This window comes from Diaporthe batatas (assembly GCF_019321695.1).
Source record: "Diaporthe batatas strain CRI 302-4 chromosome Unknown Contig00003, whole genome shotgun sequence".
Classification (NCBI taxonomy): Eukaryota; Fungi; Ascomycota; class Sordariomycetes; order Diaporthales; family Diaporthaceae; genus Diaporthe; species Diaporthe batatas.
The window spans coordinates 4,991,959-5,011,826 of record NW_025408550.1 but is presented as its reverse complement, the minus strand read 5'-3'; the positions used below and the strand labels follow the sequence as shown (position 1 = coordinate 5,011,826).

General features: G+C 56.9%; 4 protein-coding genes across 4 annotated transcripts; 1 reads left to right on the top strand and 3 right to left on the bottom strand.

Moving 5' to 3' along the window:
- Positions 1 to 303: 303 nt before the first annotated feature.
- KVR01_003562 (uncharacterized protein) lies at positions 304 to 651 on the top strand (the record flags this gene model as incomplete). Its single annotated transcript, XM_044793432.1, has 1 exon — positions 304 to 651. One exon carries the CDS (start codon positions 304 to 306, stop codon positions 649 to 651), a length of 348 nt encoding a protein of 115 aa, XP_044648577.1.
- Positions 652 to 1,887: 1,236 nt separating this feature from the next.
- Positions 1,888 to 5,795, bottom strand: KVR01_003856 (uncharacterized protein). Its single transcript, XM_044792962.1, has 3 exons — positions 4,904 to 5,795; positions 4,133 to 4,639; positions 1,888 to 4,066 (listed from the first exon to the last, which is right to left on the bottom strand). Exons 2-3 carry the CDS (start codon positions 4,465 to 4,467, stop codon positions 2,473 to 2,475), a joined length of 1,929 nt encoding a protein of 642 aa, XP_044648871.1. The 5' UTR covers positions 4,468 to 4,639; positions 4,904 to 5,795; the 3' UTR covers positions 1,888 to 2,472.
- A 5,438-nt stretch (positions 5,796 to 11,233) lies between these two features.
- On the bottom strand, positions 11,234 to 16,116 carry KVR01_002577 (uncharacterized protein). The gene is made up of 2 exons (XM_044785594.1): positions 12,434 to 16,116; positions 11,234 to 12,318 (listed from the first exon to the last, which is right to left on the bottom strand). Exons 1-2 carry the CDS (start codon positions 15,125 to 15,127, stop codon positions 12,112 to 12,114), a joined length of 2,901 nt encoding a protein of 966 aa, XP_044647592.1. The 5' UTR covers positions 15,128 to 16,116; the 3' UTR covers positions 11,234 to 12,111.
- A 173-nt stretch (positions 16,117 to 16,289) lies between these two features.
- Positions 16,290 to 19,688, bottom strand: KVR01_002117 (uncharacterized protein). Its single transcript, XM_044782376.1, has one exon. The coding sequence runs from the start codon at positions 18,917 to 18,919 to the stop codon at positions 16,907 to 16,909; it is 2,013 nt and encodes a 670-aa protein (XP_044647132.1). The 5' UTR covers positions 18,920 to 19,688; the 3' UTR covers positions 16,290 to 16,906.
- Between the last annotated feature and the right edge of the window lie 180 nt (positions 19,689 to 19,868).

The window sequence follows — 19,868 nt, the reverse complement described above, 5'->3', positions numbered from 1 at the left end:
AGAATCACCAGCCTCCACCCCGCCATCTTCACCCACGACTGCCACGCTGCCGCCTCCCTGGCCCTCACGGCACCGGCACCAGCGGACCGGCTCTTGCACCAGCCTCGACTCCCACGCATCCTGCCTGTCGACCACATCGTCAGCCTCATCCGGGACAGGCTCTTTTCGGCCCCCACGCCAGAGCAGGACGCCAAGCACCCACCGACACGCAGAGGCAGCATCTGTCTGGAGGGACTTCTGGACTTGACTCTGAGGGTGCCGCCCTTCCGTTCAAGCAACCAAGCAACCATCCCGCCAGCCACCATGCTGCGTCGCACGCTCCCGCCGACCGCCGCCAGGACCGTGCGCCGGTATGCCTCCACCCCAGGGAACCTGGCCGACCGCAACTCGCCCGGCCGCCAGAACTTGCGCCGTGTGGTTCTGACCGGCGCCGTGACCCTCATCACCGTCGCCGGCGCACTCACCGGCGCCAGCCTCAAGGCCGACAACGAAGCCACCACGCAGAAGCACAAGGTCCGGGAGATGCCCATCGCCGAGCGTGTCGCCATGATCGACGCCCGGCGCGCAGAGCTGCTCAGGACCAAGGCGGACCTCGAGAGGAAACTGGAGAGGCTGCAGGCGAGGATGAGCAGTGACCATGCCGCCAAATAAGGCGCCCGCCATGCCAGCTGATACGACCACACATTGACAAGACGAGCATGCTCGAGCACCCTGGCCCGCCGCCGTCATTCGGAGCAACGCGTCTGCTACCGAGGCCGGTGACTTGAAGGCCGATCTTGGCCGGCAGCATGCCAGTCACCTTGCGCACCGCGCTTTCAACACCCGGCGGGGTACCGAGTTCATCCTGCAGGCTTCAAGGGGGACATCTGGAGTCTGACCTCTTGGGGCCCGCTTCTGGAGGGCTCCCGTTGGACTATTCAACTCACCTGGGCGAGCTCTACTCCTCGTGGGTGGTGTGTCTGTCGGCTTTGGTGTGTGTGTGTGGGGGGGCTCTTCTCTACTTTCCGAAGCCGACAGTCACTAACTAGGACTTGCGAAGTTGTGGTTTCATTCATGAGCATCAACAGCAAAAGAGCTCCTGATATATGTCACACGTTCACTTCAGCCACAGGCAGCGGGTCACGGGGCCACAGATGAATGGGTGCTTGAGGCTTCCGTGAACAATCGCCATGGCAACACCTGGTCATCTCCTGAACACGTTCAGAACGCCAGACCCAATATCCGGACCCTCCAGAGCGGCACAGCACTTGAGAACGCCAGAGTTTGTCTACATGATAGAAAGGAGAGATTGTACCTGTAAGAGACACATGTTAACCATAGAATATTGTACAAGATCAATCGATACCCCATATTTATTTAGACTTGTAAACACTGCTCCCAAAGCATCAACGATCATGCTATATCAGCTTCTAGAGCTCAAGCGCACCAAACACGACCCTCGGCGGTCGGCCCGTCCTACCTTGCTGTCGTGGAAAAAGAATCAATCCACTTCTGTGACCGAGGTCCTTCGCCCACCGTTGCGTTGGCCCAAGCGCTTCCTCGCTACAGACCCGAGCAAGCGGGTCAGGGTCGTCGTGAAGCCTGTCTGGAGGGAAATCGACCTGTAACAAAACGCCTCTCCCCCTCCCCTCGCGTTGCCGATTGCCCCCATATGTGGTGGATCTGGATCGCCCCTTGTCCCCCCTTTGCCCCTGAGCGAACCCGTTTCGAAAATTCCACGTCCCCAGTCAGGTAACACGACCCCTATCCAAAACAAATTTGTCCATCATTCAATTAGCTTTCGCTTCGCGGAGGGCAAGAACAGGACGGACAATCACTCCGGAGAAGCAGAAGAGAAACAAAAAAAATCACAGTGAGCCCACCACTTTCGATAACTGGCATGTTTTGGGAGGAGGGGGGGGGGGAATACTTTAGGTCAAATCAACACCTTCTTCATTCATGATCAGGTAGCATTTGGTGTTCTTCTGGTATCATTAAACTGTACTAATTTTGTGTGACGCAAAGGAGCTGTGTCTGTCGCCGACACCCGTGAGACCGCCTCCGCAAGGCGGTCTTCCCTGTTTCCGTCCAGGCCAGCCCGTCCGTGTTTTCCTTTGTCAGTTGGTTACCGCGGCCGTATTGATCAGCCTCCGGGCCACTCTATCTCTCCGGTCGTCCCAATCCCATTTATCCCGAGCCAGAGCCCAAATGCGTGTCTTTCTCTCCCGTCTTCTGTGCGTTTTGCCGCCATCCCCGTATGCTCCAACAATCGTGAGGAAGGAGTCCAAAGATGGCTCCGATGCACCATTCCCTAAAACGCCGGGAACGAGAAAAAGTCCATTTTAGGAGGCCTTAGTTCCAATCATGATGCCTCCTTCTGCACAATGGCGATATTAAAAATATACATTCAAAAAAAATTTCGGGGTCCCGATCCGTTCGTGAATTCGCGGTTGGCTTGAGTAACCCGAAGTCGTCCTCTGCTTGGTTTCCGTCTTACGAAGAGGTCGGTGTGAGCGACTGTGAAGACAACCGGTTCATGTCCGTCGGTTCGGGGGTTCGAGGCGGCCTAGGAATTGCTTCTACCTCTTGCCTTGTTTTGTTTTCCACCAGCGTTCCAGCTTCGGAAGTTGTAGATTCATGAACGATAACCGACTTGTCATCCGGCGTGTCATTGGTGTCTTCCGGGTGGGGCATGAGACCCTTCTGGGTAGACCCGAGAGCGTTCTCTTCCAATGGGGTCGCAAAGTCCTCGGCATTGTCGTCATCCACGGGGCTCGTTTCCCTCACCTCATCGAGTGATTTGGGTCCCTCGATCACTGAGAGCGCCTTTTGCTCCATATGAGCAGACTCTTCCTGACTCGGTCGGGGGCTTTTCTCGGCCTGCCCATGGAAGCCTTGAAGGATTGGACGGACGCCACCGCCGATTCGAGACCAGAACATATTCTCCCGTAGCCTCACACTCTCTTCCCAGGCAGATTTCTCCGAGTCCTCATCGTCGGTCCGCCAGTGGCCATCCTTGACGATCCGCAAGAAACCGAGGAAGTCACATGTGGCTCGTACGCGACTGAGACAATACCGACAGAGAGGGTAGCGCTGCGAGGAGCTGGTCTCGCTGGTGCGGAAGCGGTATCTTCGAAGGTACTGGTCATCTTTACGATTCTCACCGCAGAGTGAGCACGGGTAGAACTGCGGTTTTGAGAGCATGGCATAGGTGCCTGTTGTCGGGACAGGTTCCACAACCAAGGAGCCATCAGACATGGCTGAAATAACCGAGCGCCGTGCCAGCCAAGACAAACCCGGGGCAAGATCCAGGCGGAGTGTCGGCTCCACATCTTCGGCCAGCACCCGTTTGTAGAACTTGCAGTCCTTCAATGGCGGAATCGGGACCATGGAGGTGGTAGACATCCCGCTGACGGTGGACCCTGGAGTGTTCGGCGTCTGTATCGATAATGTAGATGAGGCTGCGGGAGAGCCCATTGATGACAGAGAAGCAGTAGAAGCACTAGACGGTATGCCGATCGAGGTCACACTAGAAGCGGGTCCAAGAAGGCCGAGGCCAAGGGTCGAGTGGTTCCCTGATGGTGGCCGGCTCGCAGGTGTCCTCGATGCTTTGCAGAGACTCACGAAATCATCGTATGCGCCGATGTCGTTGCGAAGAACCGGCTGCAAGAGGTGAGTGAAGCTCGTGGGGTAGGAAGGAGCCACGAGATCTGGGATGCCGGACTGCGATCCGAGGTCCGATGTGGGCGTGTCGTCTTCTCTCGAGTCAAACTTGCTGTACCCGGGGGATGATGGCGTGGTCGTCGCGGTGTCATTATCATGGTCGCTCATCTGCTCCATGACGTGCTTCAACTCGATCAGTTGTTCTTGTTGGGACTGGAGGAGGCCTTCCGTGTCTGCCAGCTGGGCCTTGAGAGCGCTGTTCTTCCGCTGCAGGATCTCCTGCTCCTTACGTGCCTCCTCTTTGGCCGAGATGACCATCTTGTTCGCCTCTTCGAAGAGTTCAGTCGTCAGGTTTTCCAACTCCTGCTCAATTCTCTTCTTCTCTTCCTCGGCCGCAAAACGCAATTTCTTTTCGTCAGCAATTCTAGACAGCAAGTTAGTTTTCTCTGCCTCTGCCGACTTGCGCCTGATCCAAATATCGCCAACCAACATTTCTCTTTGTTTTTCGAGCTGGACCTCCATGGATTGGATCTGCTCTCGCGCCCTCTCGAGCTCGGCGCGGGTTTGCGAAAGGTTGTCGTCGAGAGTCGTCTGGTGGTTGATGGCGTGAATGAGCTTCGAGCTGAGATGTGCGACCTCGTCGTTCAGCTCAGGGTGCTGCTGCGTACTCGAGGCATCGTCGGCGTTGGATGGCGTCATCGCCCTGCTCCGGGGGTCAGGGATAGTGGTCAAATCGAAGTCGCTTTCTTGGATCCCGGCGTATATCCTCTTGGGCTGTGGCTGAGGAGTGGCGGGCCTCGCCAGGGAGGAGACATCGGCGGTCATGTTGGAGGTCTGTGTGTTGGACCTGGGTTTCGCAGAGGTGGGGGGCGCGCTGACAGTTGGCGCGGTAGAGTTTGACTGGGAGCGTAGGTGACCTAATCGTCGCTGTTGTGGTGCCGGGCTCGCACTGGGGCTATGGTGGTATTGAGACCATCCTGCAGCCACGGTTATAAATCTACGCCATAGCAGGTTAGACGCCTGAGATTTGACCTCCATTGAAGGCTGGGATCGAGGTCGAAGCGGGATCGAGGTCAGATGCAGTGGGCCCAGTATAGGGGACGCGGCTGGACAGAACGAAGTCCCTCATCACCGGCACAAAAGAACAGCGAAACAGCTGTCAGGGCGGGACGAGGCGGAGGAGGAACTGCGGCAATGTATGTATGCAAGATACAATGCGGTGGTGGCACGCACGGCAGGGAGAGGAAGGTGCGGTACGTACGAATCCAGCTTGGCGGATCAAGGGCAGAACCAGCGACGGCCCTGCGAGACAAGCTCCTAGATTGGTGTTTGACAAGGTGTTGTGCTCCAGGTCGGCAGCAGGGAGAGACAAGTGAATGTCTCGGTCGACACGGGAGAGGTGCGACGGCTAATAAAAAGGTGAGGAACGGCGATGTGCCGAGCAGCTCGAGGCAGCTCAACGGGCCGGTGACAAATGAGCGCAGCTATGGCAAGCTGTCGGGCAAGCAGGGCGCGGCGCGGCGTGGCAGGTCGGGTCGGGTGCCGAGTAGAGCACAGGCAGTACGGAGCAGAGCGCAGGTCGGGGGTGAGACCTGTGAGCCGAAGGAATGGCGTTTTGAGAGACAGATTAATATTAAAAAGTGGCCATCCGGAAGGTAGTCGGCAGTGGTTGGCCTAGGTGAGGGTGGGCGAGCTGGAATGTGCGGGCAGTGTAGGGAATTTGAATAAAGAGTATGAGTGGTGGGTAGGATTGCAAAGGAAACGGAGAGGTAGAGCCGGGGGCTCGAGAGATGGATAGAAGGAAGGGAAGGGAGTGTGTGGTGTGTCGTGCCAGGTACGAAGGAAGGAAGGAAGGAAGGAAAGTTGAGGGGAATGACGAAGCAGCTTTACGAGATGCGATATATTGTTGCAAAGAATGGACGGGAGCGAAGGTGTGTTCGGGAGGAGGCGAGGCGACTTAGTCCCAAGTCCAAGGTCCAGGTGAGGAGAGACCAGAAAACCATCCAATTAGGGACCCGCTTGTGGGTGCGGGTGCAGGTGCAGGCCGGCCAGCGCAGGCCAGCAAGCGGTACTGGCAAGCAAACGCCAACTGAACAATTGATCGGATGCCCGGCGAGATCAGGAAGGCGTGAGAGTGGAGCACGCAGTCTTGCACAATCAGCAGGGACGACCCAGGTCGCAGGTGACAACCGAGATCAGACGCTAAAACGGGAAAGTGCCACTATAATTGGCCGGAGGGGAGGAGGAAGCTGCAGGGTGCCAAAAGTAGTGCGCTACATAGTGCGGTACTACATAGTACGTACTTTATCTACTACCCCAGTACCCCGGTACCCCGGTAGGCCAGCACCACTCTCTTGCCTGTTGGGATTTCTACGGGCAGCCTGGCAGCCTGGCAGCCTGCCCAGCCTGCCCTGCAGCCAAGTGGTGCAGCGCCGCAGCGGCGACCGAAGACAAGGTTCATCTCACTTCGCCTCGCCGCAGCCCAAGAAATTCCCAAGTCAGACCACCCCACGGACCGCTCCCCCCCCCCTCCAGGGCTTGTAAGTCCGAGTGGCACAAATTATTCATGAGCAGGACAAGGCCAAGAGGCATGAATCTCAATCTGCACGGCACGGTGCCACGGCGTTGGACCTCGTCGAGCAAAAATCATCAATCACACATACCCGTGCTGCTCTCACCTAATCCGTCAAGGGCAGTCGCATCCGTCTTTAGCGCCCGGGTACGGAAACGGGGCGGAGGCAAAACGTCATCAGTGGCCCAGCGACTTCTCATCTCGGCCCCCAGGCGGCTGGGCCTGCCTTTGTTCAGTCTAGTAGTACCACATAGTACTCGGTGGTCTACGGCCTAGCAGCCAGGCGGCCAGGCGGCGCAGCAGGGAAGAGCGTTAACTAGTCAAGCCACGCGAGCACGGCCTGGTCCCCCGCCTGCCCGCCTGCCTGACAGCGTAATAAATTTGCTGTGTTCCGTACACTAAACGCAGTCAGTGCTCGTGTTGCGTACGAGTACGACCCCGGCGAACGTCGACAAGACTTGTTGTCTCATTGTCAGGCAATTGATTGCCGATTCCCTTTTTCGGGCCGGAGAGAGACCGGGGGTCACGGCAGCAGGTAGGTAGTACGATGAAATTCTACCCGGGCAGGTGGTATTGGAATCCTTCTCACCTGATAAAGAACATGACTTGTGACCAGCTAGGGAATTCCTGACGCCGAGGCCTGGCAGAAGTGGGTTCCCGCCACAACGAATCCGACAGAACGAACGAAGCCTCTCGTTCGCAAATCGCTGCTCGTCTGGGTCTGGGTCTTGGTTTGACCACCGGTCCATCCCGCAACTCCATCACACAGCACATCACCACGGCTCAATGCATCTCTGCTGCCGTCTTGGCATCAGCAGCCTCCCCATTGGTCGCCCCGGCTGGCCGCATTCGTGCCATCGCACTATCTGGCTGCCGCTCGCTTGCCTTGCTGGGCAGACTGGCAGATTGGCAGGTTGGCAGATTGGCTGATTGGAGGACATGGCGCACTGGAGACTCTCCTCTACCCCGGGAGCCTCCTTCAAACGCATCAGACGTCGCGACGGGCCTCGACAGCCTGCCAAGTCCCGCTCTTCACGCCCTGGAGATTGCCAGAACGCGACAAGAACACCAGCCTTGGAACCGCGGGGATTGCGGGAGCTGCGGGAGCTGCCACCTTTGTTTCGCAAGGCTGCCCCTTGGTGCTGGGATCCTTCAGGCCGCGGGGACGAACCACTGCCGAGACGCCCCAGACCCAGCATCTTATCACATCTGACTCCATTCTGACAATCATACGGCATCAGCGAGACCCGTCTTGCAACTCACCACACAGCACCGTCCCTTCCAAAACCTAATCTTGTGCCGCGCATCGCACCTGCGCACCTGGCCTCCAGCCCTGTCCTTCCCCCGGCAGCAGCGCCCAACCTCGCCAATCAATAGTCCACCCCGAGTTACACTATTGCATTACGACAAGAGTCGTTTCATGGCTCAGAGTGTATCGCGTCCGCATCTTATTCGCCCCGTCCCACAACAGGAAACGGCGTTCAGACGAAAGTCCTCGTTTCCGTCGTCTGTGGGTTCAATGCAGCCTCATTTGGCCCGTCCTCTTTTTTCTCTTTTTTCCCCCTTTTTTCCCCATTCATTCGTCTCTCCTCTGTCTGGTCTCTTGCCCCCCAGATGCCTGACCAGTCAACCTAGTCGTCGATCTCCCATCCGAGGTTCAACTTGAGCACGGGCTCGCAGCCTCAACCCATCAGACGCCCTCTCCTTGCTGCTTCTGACCGAGAACCCTTCTCAATCACTCAGACCTTCCATCTTCGCGAAACTTTTGTGGCTCTTAAGCTCCTGTCAAGGTTCCAGCTGGGCCACTCCCAGCCTTACTGACACTCAAACTCTCACAACCACTCTGCAATGTGTTTCAGACATTACCAGCGTCTTGGACGCCAACGCCCGCAGGGATTTCCCCGAGCCCAGCACTTCCCGAACTCTGCGAAGCCTGTCATTCCGTACTTGTACCATTTGGAATCTTCACTGCTCGGGAGGAAAACTAACAATAAGCTTTGCTTTTAAAATAGTGCTGCAAGTATTGCTCGAGTCTAGTGTTACAGCCAGATTTCCGACGAGCCCTGATCCAGCTGGAGACGGATCCGACTGGACAAGTCGCTCTGATTGTATGGTCAATGCTCAAGCACGCCGAGGCACGGACGGGCATGTTTTGTGGTTCGTCATCGTTCTCACACTCGACCCCGCCTCCCATGGTTCGCAACCACATTCCCTCCATCTCGGGCTTGAAAATCAATCACAGGGTCTTGGCAGGAGCTCCCATGTGACCAGGGCCAAAGGTGAAATCCATAGTAGTGTAGATATGTGACGCCCGGCTCTGAGGCCAGGGCGCATGATATGAATGGCCGACCCGAGAGAGGATGGTCAGGAATGGCCCAGCACGGTCTCCCGTCAGAGCCTAATCTTTGTCAGCTGCCAAATGCTCCTTGGGTCCTCTGAACATGCACCGGACAATCTCACATTGTCATGATTATAGATTGCTAGTCACGTGCAACAATTATGAGTAGAAGCCGCCCAGGTGCTCGACCATTTGAGTCCCTGGTTCTCGGTCTTGGACCGCCTGCTATGATATCCTAACTTTGGAGATAATCGTCACCAGGTATCTATCTACAACCCGAGTGTCTGTGAAACAGTTATCTGTCCCCAGGCAAATGAAGTGTAGCTGGCCGGAACCAGCTTCAGAAGGCCCAGATAAGCCCAAAAGCGTATCGTTCAACCCTTACCCTGAGATTCTTCATTTTGGCATCGCTTGGAAGGACTGCTGGTTCCAATAATCTACCTAGGTACACTTGTACGAGTACCACTTTGGAGCACTACTTACATTCCTCTATTTCCATTTGCAGTATCTTTTTGAACGCTGGGTCCTGAGCGTTTACTACTGTACAAGGCGCCACATACGTTTAACATATATGGGGATCAGAAATGAAACCACTCCAAACCACTTGAGGGAGGTTTCAATGCCCAGTGAGGCCAAGTTCCTCACCATTATATTCCAATCCAGGCCAGGATCGAGTAGCTTGTCTAGGATTTGGGCTGCCTCCACCCGTAACATACCTAGGTAGATTACTCGACCTCTCGAAAGGCTCTATAACTTGCTTGACGCCGTGGTGTTTCCAACCCCGACCAAGGTGGTGGAATTGCTTGAAATGGTACTCTTTGAGGCTTCAGGTAAATATTGATTCTGGAAGGTAGGACCAGTGACGTGACAGAGCCGGTATAACTCGCTTATAATCCTCGGCCGTCGGCACTGGCTGCTGGCTAGGTCCACCAAAAGTCGTTCCGGCATTTGGACTGGCTGACTGCCTTGCATCCTCAAGCAGTGGATGATTCTCACTCAGGGCTGAAGCTTGTGGATCCGATACGGTTCCTTGTGAGGCAATATGCGGCGTTTGAAACGGACTTAAAGGGAGTGGAGCGACCGATTTCGGTAAGGAATCTGATAGAACGAGGTGCCAGGCATGGATGGCATCCAGCATTTCCAATTTGACTTCCTCGAGGTATCCCATCTCCATCGCCCTCAGTGAGCCCTTCGTTGCGATCTAAGCCACATGTAAACTCCCGGTAATCCTCAAAATCAATTAGTGCTACCACTCTCCCATCCCTTGCTCCGTCATGCCTATATCGAGCTTCGGTTTTGACCGGGCCTGATGGTACCATTTCTCAAGTCCCCCCTCGATGACGACCTTCAGAAGGAAGTGTCGACCAGAATGTTCGATAGCGTAAACTATGCGAAACTTAGGACTGTAGAAAACTATGACTTCCAAGGTTTACCTTCAAGGGGGCTTTCAGACACTTTTAGACTGCCGTTGTTCATGCCCTTGAACATTTTGAGCCCCGAGGGACGGGTCAAAGAATCATTTAGCTCGAGCTCCAGGAGAGAGACTTCCCTTGGAAGAGTCCCACAGACAAGTAGAGCCCAGCACAGAATACTCAAACTCAAGAGGAAGCGATCATGAGCAACAACAGTGACCAAAGTCACTCCATTAACGTGCTCCCTCTTCTCAAAATTCTAACCAGGATAGGTAGATAGCAGATCTTCGCAGTCCATAAACTTCAAATCGTCTTGATTCCGTCATGAGCAGATCAGTCCAGGCGTCTTGGAGAAATGCGGCCGCCACTCAGAAGCAGCAAGAAAGTACGCCATTGGTGCATATGTTGATTATTCGGACTTCGCGACAGAAGCTGTCAGGGAGACGGGGAAGGTCAGAGATAAGGTCAATGTTGAGCATGACAAGGACTCGGCGGCACAGAATAGGGAGGCCGGGCCAGCCTGGGGCACAATCTCAAGCTGAGTTGACTCATTGCTACGAGACCGTAGGCACCCTCCCTCCCATACCAGATTTTAACATCACGATGGGTCCAGAAACTAAGCATCCTCTCGTCGGAATGTCAATGACACCAGGTGGTTCGACAGCTACCAAAGATTCAAGAGACAAGGTGCTCTCTACTGGTAATAACAAGTCCAAAAGTGCAGAAGTGAATACCATCAACATGACAACGGGGTCGAGTCTGTCGTTTTCTTCCGCCGCTGGGCCCGGGACAGAAAATGGACGTGGAGAGTCTGACAAGCGATCTCGATTGGAATACTTACTTGGGTACCTAGGTATTCAGTCATCTTGGACAGGACTTAGAGTCGCACTCCAACCATTCTCTAGAGTGACTGAACTCAAGTACCAGTCTACAGCCCCTGTTGCAAAGGGTATTGTTGAGGCTGTATCCTCAGATTCGGTTGCAACAGACTGCGCAGGCTTGGAACCCTTGCAATAAGAACTCAGCACAATAAATCGCGCTTCTCTCGATACGATCCAACAAAATTTAAGAGAAGGCACATGGAATCTATATCGATTCGGGGCTTGGTTGGGGGGGGGGGGGCAAATGACCACAGGGCTCTGCACCTGGGAGCACCGGAGAAATTCGCGGTTTCGCAGGAGTCCAGCTGGGCACCGGTGTATTCCATCTAGAAGCAGAAGCACCCGGTATATACATAGGGCGTGAAGACTGTAGTATGATGAATGAATGCCAGAAAGGACAAGTTGGAACTCAAAACCATGTAGAAACAAAATACATTCCGAGCAGGTAGTAATTCTCCACTTCCAAGGTTAACTACCCTTACACCACCGTCTTATTACTGAGGCAAGACACAGGCTTCCCGAGCGCACAATCAACATAATCCATTGCAATTTGACACCATGAATCTAGAAACTTTCACACTTTAGCTCTGCTTGGATAATCCGGAACTCGACAACCGCACTTTCTTAGCTTATCCTTCCAAAAGAGCACGACGGCCTCGCTGGTTGGCCCAAGCTGATACCGCCACCCTCCGCATCACACGTCGATCAATTGTTAGCTGTTGGTAAAACTTGAAGTAAAGAGGTATCCTTGGTGGCGGCCACCTTGGAAGTCTCATGCCCAATTTGTGCCACCGCCCAAGCTGACTCTGTATCTCATGCAGTCACTGACAGTCTACAAGAGCAGTGTCACACACAGTACAGATGATAGAACGGTTCTCTCCTGGCTCCCAATATATAGCTGTGTCAAGGAGTAATGTACTGGTAGCATGAAGGCTCAAGTTGTCTCAGATAAAGTCGTGTTCGCGTGAGAGAAGGTATAAGGAAGGGAAATATGGCTATTACAAAGGAAGATGCTTGCCGCCAATTTTCCACCCTGTAAATTGTGCTGTGTCCCAAGTACCATCCAGAACAAAAATCATTACAATGCAGTCGTTTGTTTTGTGGTGGTCTTATACAACAGATCACCCCCTGCTTCTCATCCGCGGACACCCCTCCTCTATCTTAACACCGTCTTTTTCTCAAGGCATCTATCCCAGGTGATTGTTGCACCTCCCGTGTATGGAGATAATGGTTGTTTGATGCTCACGTGTGCCAAATGTTACTCGTCTAGGCGCCCGCGGCGACGGCCTGGCTCATACTCGACCTGTTCCTCTTGACCTTGGCCTTCTGCGCCGCCACGGCAGAGGACGATCTCCTGTCCTCTTCCAGCTTGGCAGAAAAGTCCTTCCACTTGCGCCAGCCGTCAAAGTCAATAAGCGCCTGCATGCAGCCCCATTCCATGACCTTGCGCTCGAGCCAGACAAAGTTGACGGGCTGTACATGTGTGTTATATAGGTTAGCAAACACGAAATCATCAAAAGACGGATACTGGCCCAACGCAGGAGCCCGTGACACAAGGATGGATGGATGGAGGAAGGGACTGGCCTACCTTGGTCAAGAAGTCGTTACACCCCGCCGCCAGAGCCTCATGACGGTCGCTCTGCAACGAGCTGGCGGTCAGCGCGACAATGATGACCGGTGACTTGAAGAGGTCCATGTTCTCGAGCCTGTCCTTCTCGTCCGGCTCGCCCTTGACCTCCGGGGGCGCGTCGGCGGCCGAGCTGAAGACGCCGATCGAGTTGACCCTCTCAAGCCGCCTGATCTCGCGGGTTGCATCTAGACCGCTCATGACTGGCAACTGGATGTCCATCAAGACCAAGTGGAAACCGCCGCCGCGCCACTTGGTGACAGCGTCGCGGCCGTTCATGGCGGTTGACCACCGCACCTTGAGGCGTTTGACAAAAGCCTCGAGCAGCTTGAGGTTGATGATGTTGTCCTCCACGATGAGGACGTTGATGGGCGGCACGTTGCCGTTCAGCATGCCCTTGGGCAGGGACGGGTGCTCTGCGGGCTTCTTCTTCTTGGAGGCCTTGGGTCTTGGTGACGACACACGGGGTGGTGGGGTGGCTGAGCGCTGAGATGCAGCCGCCCCTTCAGGAGGCGGTGGGGTGGGGATGGCCGGGGCGGCCGGTGCTGCTTGTGACTGGTCTGAGGCATTGGAATGAGTTCTTGATCGGGGGGCTGGTCTGGAGTGTATCATGTGTTGCATACCATGAGGGGCTCCAGCGGCTGTGGAAATGGACGCCTGGTGGGTTGTTCCGGAGGCCATGTTTATCAGGGTGGGCGAGGAAGTGTGCTGGCGTCCTAACCTCGGCCGCTCGGGTCTTTCCCTATACGTCCTTGCTCGCGTGCCGCCTGGCGATGGTATCTGCGGGGGGTGCCCGGTCTGCAGGATTGAAATGGCGTGTTGGGGGGCCGATCCGTTGGCCGGCGCGGTCACTGTGACAGGCAGGGTTGAAATGGCACCTGGTCCGAAGTAGTCGTTTCCTGCCTCTGAGGGCCTCGCCTCTTCAACGTAGTACTGGACATGCGGCGCGTGGGGAGGGCCGGCGCGGGGGGAGGCCTTGGGAGTCCGTCGCAGCGGGACGTCAATGATGAGGGCATCGTCAACTGTCTGTCCACTAGGAAAGTAAGCATCGAGGGTTCGAGACATTGGCTCCTCGGGCCCGAGCATGCGCTCCTGCTGGTTCCCATTGGGCCTGATGCGGAGGGTGAGGTCTGGCGCATCGAACTGGCGGCCGAGGGAATTGGCGTACTTGCGCAAGATCATGTCTCGCACGTCGTCTACCAAGTCGTCCTCGTTTATGGTTACCAGGGTGGCGGAGGCGCCAGGCCTCTTGACCCAGATCTTGCGCATGACCATGTTGCCGCTGATGGGGAGCAGCTGCTCGTTGCTGATGCTGGCGATGTCGTCGGGCTGGGACCCGCGCAGCAAGGTCTGGATCAGGGTAGACTGCCTGTTTGAGAGGAGCGATTGCCGCCGGACGGGAGCAGCGGGTCTCGAGGCGAGGGAGGAGGAGTTGCGGGCGAGCGGGGAGCTCGGGGTGACGGTGCCGGCCTTTGGGCTGTATGCGGCGATGGGCGATAGGTTGGCGGCGGAGGGAGGGGCGGCGGCGGCTGCGGTGGGGAGTGGGATGTGGAAGGGCCGTTGGGTCGCGGCGGGAGCTAATTTGGGAGTTCGAGGTGGAGGAGGAGGAGCAGCGGCGGCGGCGGCGGCGGCGGGTTTGTCGTCAGCATCGTCTTGTTTCGAGGCCTGAGGTGAAGTTGCATCGGCCGAGGCGGCGGCGGGTTTTGTGATGGGGGCCAGGTGTGGGTGGGCGGAGGTGGGATCTGGGGTTGGGAGCAGTTCCTGGTGGTCCTGGGAGGGATGTTCGCTGATGCACGAGAGTTTTCGCGGTGACGGGTGCAGATCGTTGCCCGGCATGACGCTGGCCGATGCGGTTGCTGTCGGGCCCTCGCTGGGGTCGGGCGCAGCAGGTGCAGTCTCGGGTTCGGGTGCAGGTGAAGCAGTTGCAGGTGCAGGTGCAGGTGCAGGCGCAGGCGCAGGCGCAGGTCGCTCAGACCCAGTGTCGGATTCGACCGCAGGGGCTGGTGGTGGTGGTGGCTCAGGGGAGCCGGCCAAGACACTACCCGAGGACGCTTCGTCCAGAGCTGGGGCACGAGTTGGAGCAGTTGGCGTCGTTGTTGCTAGTGTCTCTTGGGGGGAGGAGGACGACGACGACGAGGCGTGTTGGGCAGCCGGGGCATTTTGAGCCAGAGGGCGGGCTGAGGAATCGTGCTGGGCTGGGGAAATTGGGCCGGTGGTATCGGGCTCAGATTGGTGGTGGTGCTCGTGCAGGTGCGGCGGCGGAGGCTGAGGAGCGTCACCAGCCAGGTCCTCGTCGCCCTTGTTGCTGCCGCCCTGGCTGCCCTCGCCCTGGCTGCCCTCGCCCTGGCTGCCCTCGACCTCGCCCTCGCCCTCGCCCTGGCCCTCGCCCACGCCTAGGCCCGGCAGTCCCACCATTCCTGGCCCGGTGCATGCAGGCTGGGACCGGGTTGGGGAGCCGGCACTGCCGTCGTCGTCCAGGTCCAAGATGACGGAGACGCGTGAGCTGCCCGCACGCGACTTGGAGGGCCGATCTGCATTGTGGCTGCGGTGCGAAGACGAGGTGTGGCTGCCGGTTGACCTGCTGCTGAGCAGTGAGGGGATGGCAGAAGGCCGGCGTTTGAACCTGGCCCGTATCTTTGCAGCCAGTTCAGCCATGCCAGACCAATTGCCACCAGTCGTCGAGTCCAGGGTTACGAGGCCTCGCCCGCTCACTCAGTCAGTGGCTGGATGAGACTGGGCTGGCTGGCTGGCTGGCTGGCTGGCTGACTGACTGAGAGGTTGACTGACTGAAACGGGGCGGGCTAATAAGTTGAAGAGTGATCGATCGGCTCTTGTCGCTCTTTCCCTCTCTGGCCGAGTGAGTATGTGTGTGTGTGTGTGTGTTTCTGTCTTGTGGTTCTGTCTGTTTCTTGTGTACTCGGTACTGGCCCGTTTCTGCGCGCCCCCCCGTCTAGACCTGGCCTGGCCTGGCCTGGCCTGGCCTGACCTGACCTGACCTGTGCTTTGCTGCTGCTGTACCTCACGCCCACGGGGGAGGAACATGGGGGCACACGGTGAGCGCCGAGACCGACCTGGAGAGGCCGAGAGGCCGACGCAGCCCGGGAGTGGCAGTCAGTAGTGGCAAAAGCAGGCGGTCGCTTATTATCATGCCAGCCCGTCAGGTGTGCTGGCTGGGAGCCTGGGGGCCTGGGGGCCTGGGGGTCTCCAGAATAATAAGAATAAAAGCAATAACGGCCTTATATATGTCTGTCTGGTTTGGGCAATGGAGCACGGCAAATACGGGAGCCCTGGGGGCTCGGAATCGAAGGGCGAGGGGAGGATAAAAAGGGAGGACACCAACAAGCGGGCTAGGCTAATAAGATTTTTGACCTGTCGTACAAGCACGAGCAGGCGGCTGCCCGTTTGAGCTTCTACGCTGGCAGCAGCGGCTAGTCCACTGCATGGTGTGTGGTCTGTCTGATCTGACAAGGAAAGGTCTGGATGGGTTGACGGTATGGATTGGGCCCGGCGCGTGCTCTGATGGGGATGGCATGGTCTGGGTATGGATGCGAGCATGCGTGTGCACACGCGCCCGGGGCTGCTGGGCTGGCTGGGCTGGCTCTTCTCTGAGCCTGACCCAGAGCCTGCCTGCACTTCAATGCAATGGCGTGCCGTGCCGCTGTCTGCCCTGGGGTAATCAAGTAAGTACCCAGGTACCTAAAAGTACTGAAGTACTCGGGTGGCTCAGTCCAGACGTGCTGGACAAGTAACAAGTACGGGCCGAGGACAGTGCACAGTACTCCGTACTGCTCACCTTTTTGTCCCGAGATGGGCTTTTATTACTCGCAGTCGCAGCTGTGAGATTGCCATCATTCTTTGCCAGGTTGCAGGTTGCAGGGACATGGGCACCTGGGCACCTGGGCACCTGGGCACGTTTTGTTATTTACTTGCCATCCGTAATTGGCGAATTTGCCGGTGCTATTCCGTCGCCCAGCGGGGCCCTGCCCGCCCGCCCGCCTGCCCGCATGCCCGCATGGGCTGCTCATTTCCACTTTTCCCGCCCACAGCAGCACCAGCCAAGATCGTGATGCTTGCCCGACTGCTCCACCGCCAACAACACCCTCGCGCTTCTACAGCATCCAACGCCCTCGAACCTGCCAACCACGAGACGGCCACATCACGGGTGACCTCGACCTGTCAGACCTGCGCAAGCCCACGACACTAAGGCATGGTCCTCTCTTTTGGGGTGTGCATTTTTCAACAGCAACGTCAATAGCAAAATCAAAACCAATATTGTGATGAGTGGCCACGACCCCGGGACTCAACTTCTTTCTGAAGTATATACAGTTTTCGAGACTCCATCCAGCCGTCTCGAAGAGAACATGACAACCCATAGCTAGCCAAGAAGAAGAACAACAACATCATCATCCAAAAAGAGAGAAGCAGTTAAAAACATTACCCGGCCATGACACTCCTCCCGCCGTCCTCCGTGACCCTGTTTCGCACACACACCTTGAGCACACCACTGCCAAGCTTCCTCGCCACACCTTCCTCACTGACACCCACCACCGCGTTGGGCGAGAACACCAGCGCCTCGCCCACTCGCAGCCCCACGATCTGTGCAAACAGGTTCGCTGCCGCCTGTTTACGGCCGACCGTCGCGCTGGGTTCTTTGAGGCTCATTGTCCCAACCGCGTCGACAACCCCCTCCAGCACGTCGTCGACCCCCGAGTCAGAAGAAGCAGCGCTGTCACCCACGCCACCAGCATCACCAGCACCAGCACCAGCACCAGCACCAGCCGCACGTGCCAGCATCCCGGCCGTCTCCTCCGCCCCGGCCAGGTGCCGCCGAAGCGCCCGCAGCCACTCTGGGGAGGTGAACCTGTGTACGATCGTCACGCTGCAGAGGTCCAGCAGCCGCGGCGACACGGTGGGCTCCTGTGTTGAGATCACCACGCGCGCCCCGAGGTGCCGCTGCAGCCGTATCGTCGCCAGGAGCTGCTCCGTGAGGGCTGATGCCTCGCCGCTCTCATTCATGTACTTGTGAGCCTCGTCCAGCGCCACTATCCGCCCCACCCGCCGTGAGTCCTGCTCCAGGAAGAGGGAGAGACAAATGTTGAAGAGAGAGCAGGCTCCCTCGGGCGTGATGCACGGACAGCTAAGATCTACCACGGTGAGCTGGCCGGCCCGCGGTGTCCAGTCGTTGCCCGGGTGTTGAATCGCGGCGGCTTCTGTTTTGTTTTTCTTCTTTTGCGTCGAGCCTGGCCCCTGCGTTGGCGCCATGAATGACTCGAGGGTCTCGAGCCGCTGCGAGAGAGGCACCCTCTGGCTCTCCGTCAGGTCCTCGCGAGCCAGCATGGCTTTGAAAGCGCGGTAGTCAAAGGGCCCACCAGTCTGCTGCTGTCGAAGGCGTAGGTCACGTAGCACGCGGTTCACGACATGCATGTAGAGTGGCATCGCCTCGCCCTTCTTGACGGCCATGAGGTCCATCATACGCCTGGTTGTGAGATCCCGCTCCCTGATGCTCAGCGGCTCGACGGTCACGTTTGGAAGTGCCGCGTACGTCCGGCTTATGGTCACAAGGTTTGTCGGCGCGCACAGAACGCGAACGCGCACGGCCGCGTTGCTCGACAGGTAGGCTGCTTCGCACGGGCTGCCCTGGCTGTCACTGATGAAGGTATCGTAGTGGAAAACAATGCCCGTCAACGGGCGCGGCAGCTCGTTAGCGACCGATGGGAACAGGCTGTTCTCCAGCAGGCACGACAGCGTGTGGCTCTTTCCGGAGCCTTGACTGCCACAGATGAAGGTGCTTGATGGAGCGGCCACGTTGTAGTAGAACAGCTCGTCAGATCTGTCGCTGCTGGCGTCGCCGGCGAGGAGCCCGTACTGCGAGAAGGCTTGGTCAAAAGCAACAGATGAGGAGGCCTGTCTCTCGGCTCGGGCCCGGGCGGTCTCGGTGAAGAGCGGTGCAGTCTTGATCTCGTCCAGGCCGCCAACATCCTTGTTATGGATGCGGTGAAGAAGCTGGCGGCGGCGGTCCATGGTCTGCTTCTTCATAAGATCTGCTAATGTCGCGTGCGTGGAGGGTACTGGGTCTGTCGCGTTGCCCGTCTCTCGCTCGGAAGCTGGTGTGTCGGATGAGACCCCGAACTCGCTTGAGCCACAGGAAGACTTGTTGTTGCCGACCTTGGGGAGTGAGAAGTCGAAGTTAAAGCTGGTAGGTAATTTTTGAATTCGTGTCAAGGGACTACTCTGTGATGTTTCCTTTGTTTCAGGAGGGACGACTTTGGTGGGGTTTTTCTTCTCGTCCGGTGTCCTGAAAGTGAACAAGGTAGACTCGCGCCAGTCCGACCTCCAGTTGATGTCTGATGTAGGGGCAACACTGTTAATCTCTGAGGTCGATGCAATGGCAGAGGCTTGGAATGGCCTGCTCCCGGGCTGGGGGTCGTCCGTCTTTATATGCGCCATGGCTGTGGGCTGATAGGGATGAGATGTGATTAGACAGAGACAGGGTAAGACAAGAGGCACAATGCATGAACAGGCAGAGACCGAAAGGAGTTGAGACGAATTCTCGATCCTGTTGGTGGTAGCCGTGGGCTGCTCGCTACTTGTTGTGTCCTTGCTAACGGATCTGACAGGGACCCAGCAGCCTCGACAACGAATGGATGTCTGCAGGAGGGAGGCTGGATTCCACAACCAATTGACCCCACAGCCCACGGGCCAGAGCGATGCGGATTCTCGACAGAGATGGTGGCAAGCAAACAAACAGTGCTGAAGAGGCAGCGAGGGCCCACAAGTGACAGTGCGAGCCGTGTCCGGGGTAGGAGGTGGGACGTCACTGTTGAGGCCTACCGTCCGGGCTGGAATGCCCAAGTGTAAAATGAGAGACTGGGTGGTATCACGAGGCAGCAGATCAATGGATTTTAGTGCCTGGAGGCTGTGTAGGACTGAAGAAACCCCTCAGCCGTCTGGGTGTGGTCCTCGCCTTGCGGTTGAGGAAGACTCGGAGTATGGTAGGCGTGGGCATCCCGTTGAGAGCTGAGGACGGGCCCGGGCTGCTACCCTTGTCAAACTCGTCAAATGGCACGTGAATTGTGGGGCATGGTACGCCTAAACAGGCAAGTGTAGAATATGTTGCTGTACTTGGGCCAAGGAAAGTATCCATTTTCGTTTATGGATTTGCTTTTTCAATGTCGTAGGTTGTTAGTGAGCCAGCCCATCACGGTTGCAGTACGAGATTTTGCACGAAATTTTGATCGAAGTGTCCATCAGCCTGCATGCACCATGCAAACAAACAGGACGCACAAGTCTACTTAGGTACCTAAGTACGTTGTCATCACGGTTGGCTCTGGCCTCAGGCACCTTAGAAGCTTTGTTTTCTTGTTCGAAAGACAGAAAAGTAGTGGAAGAAACAAAA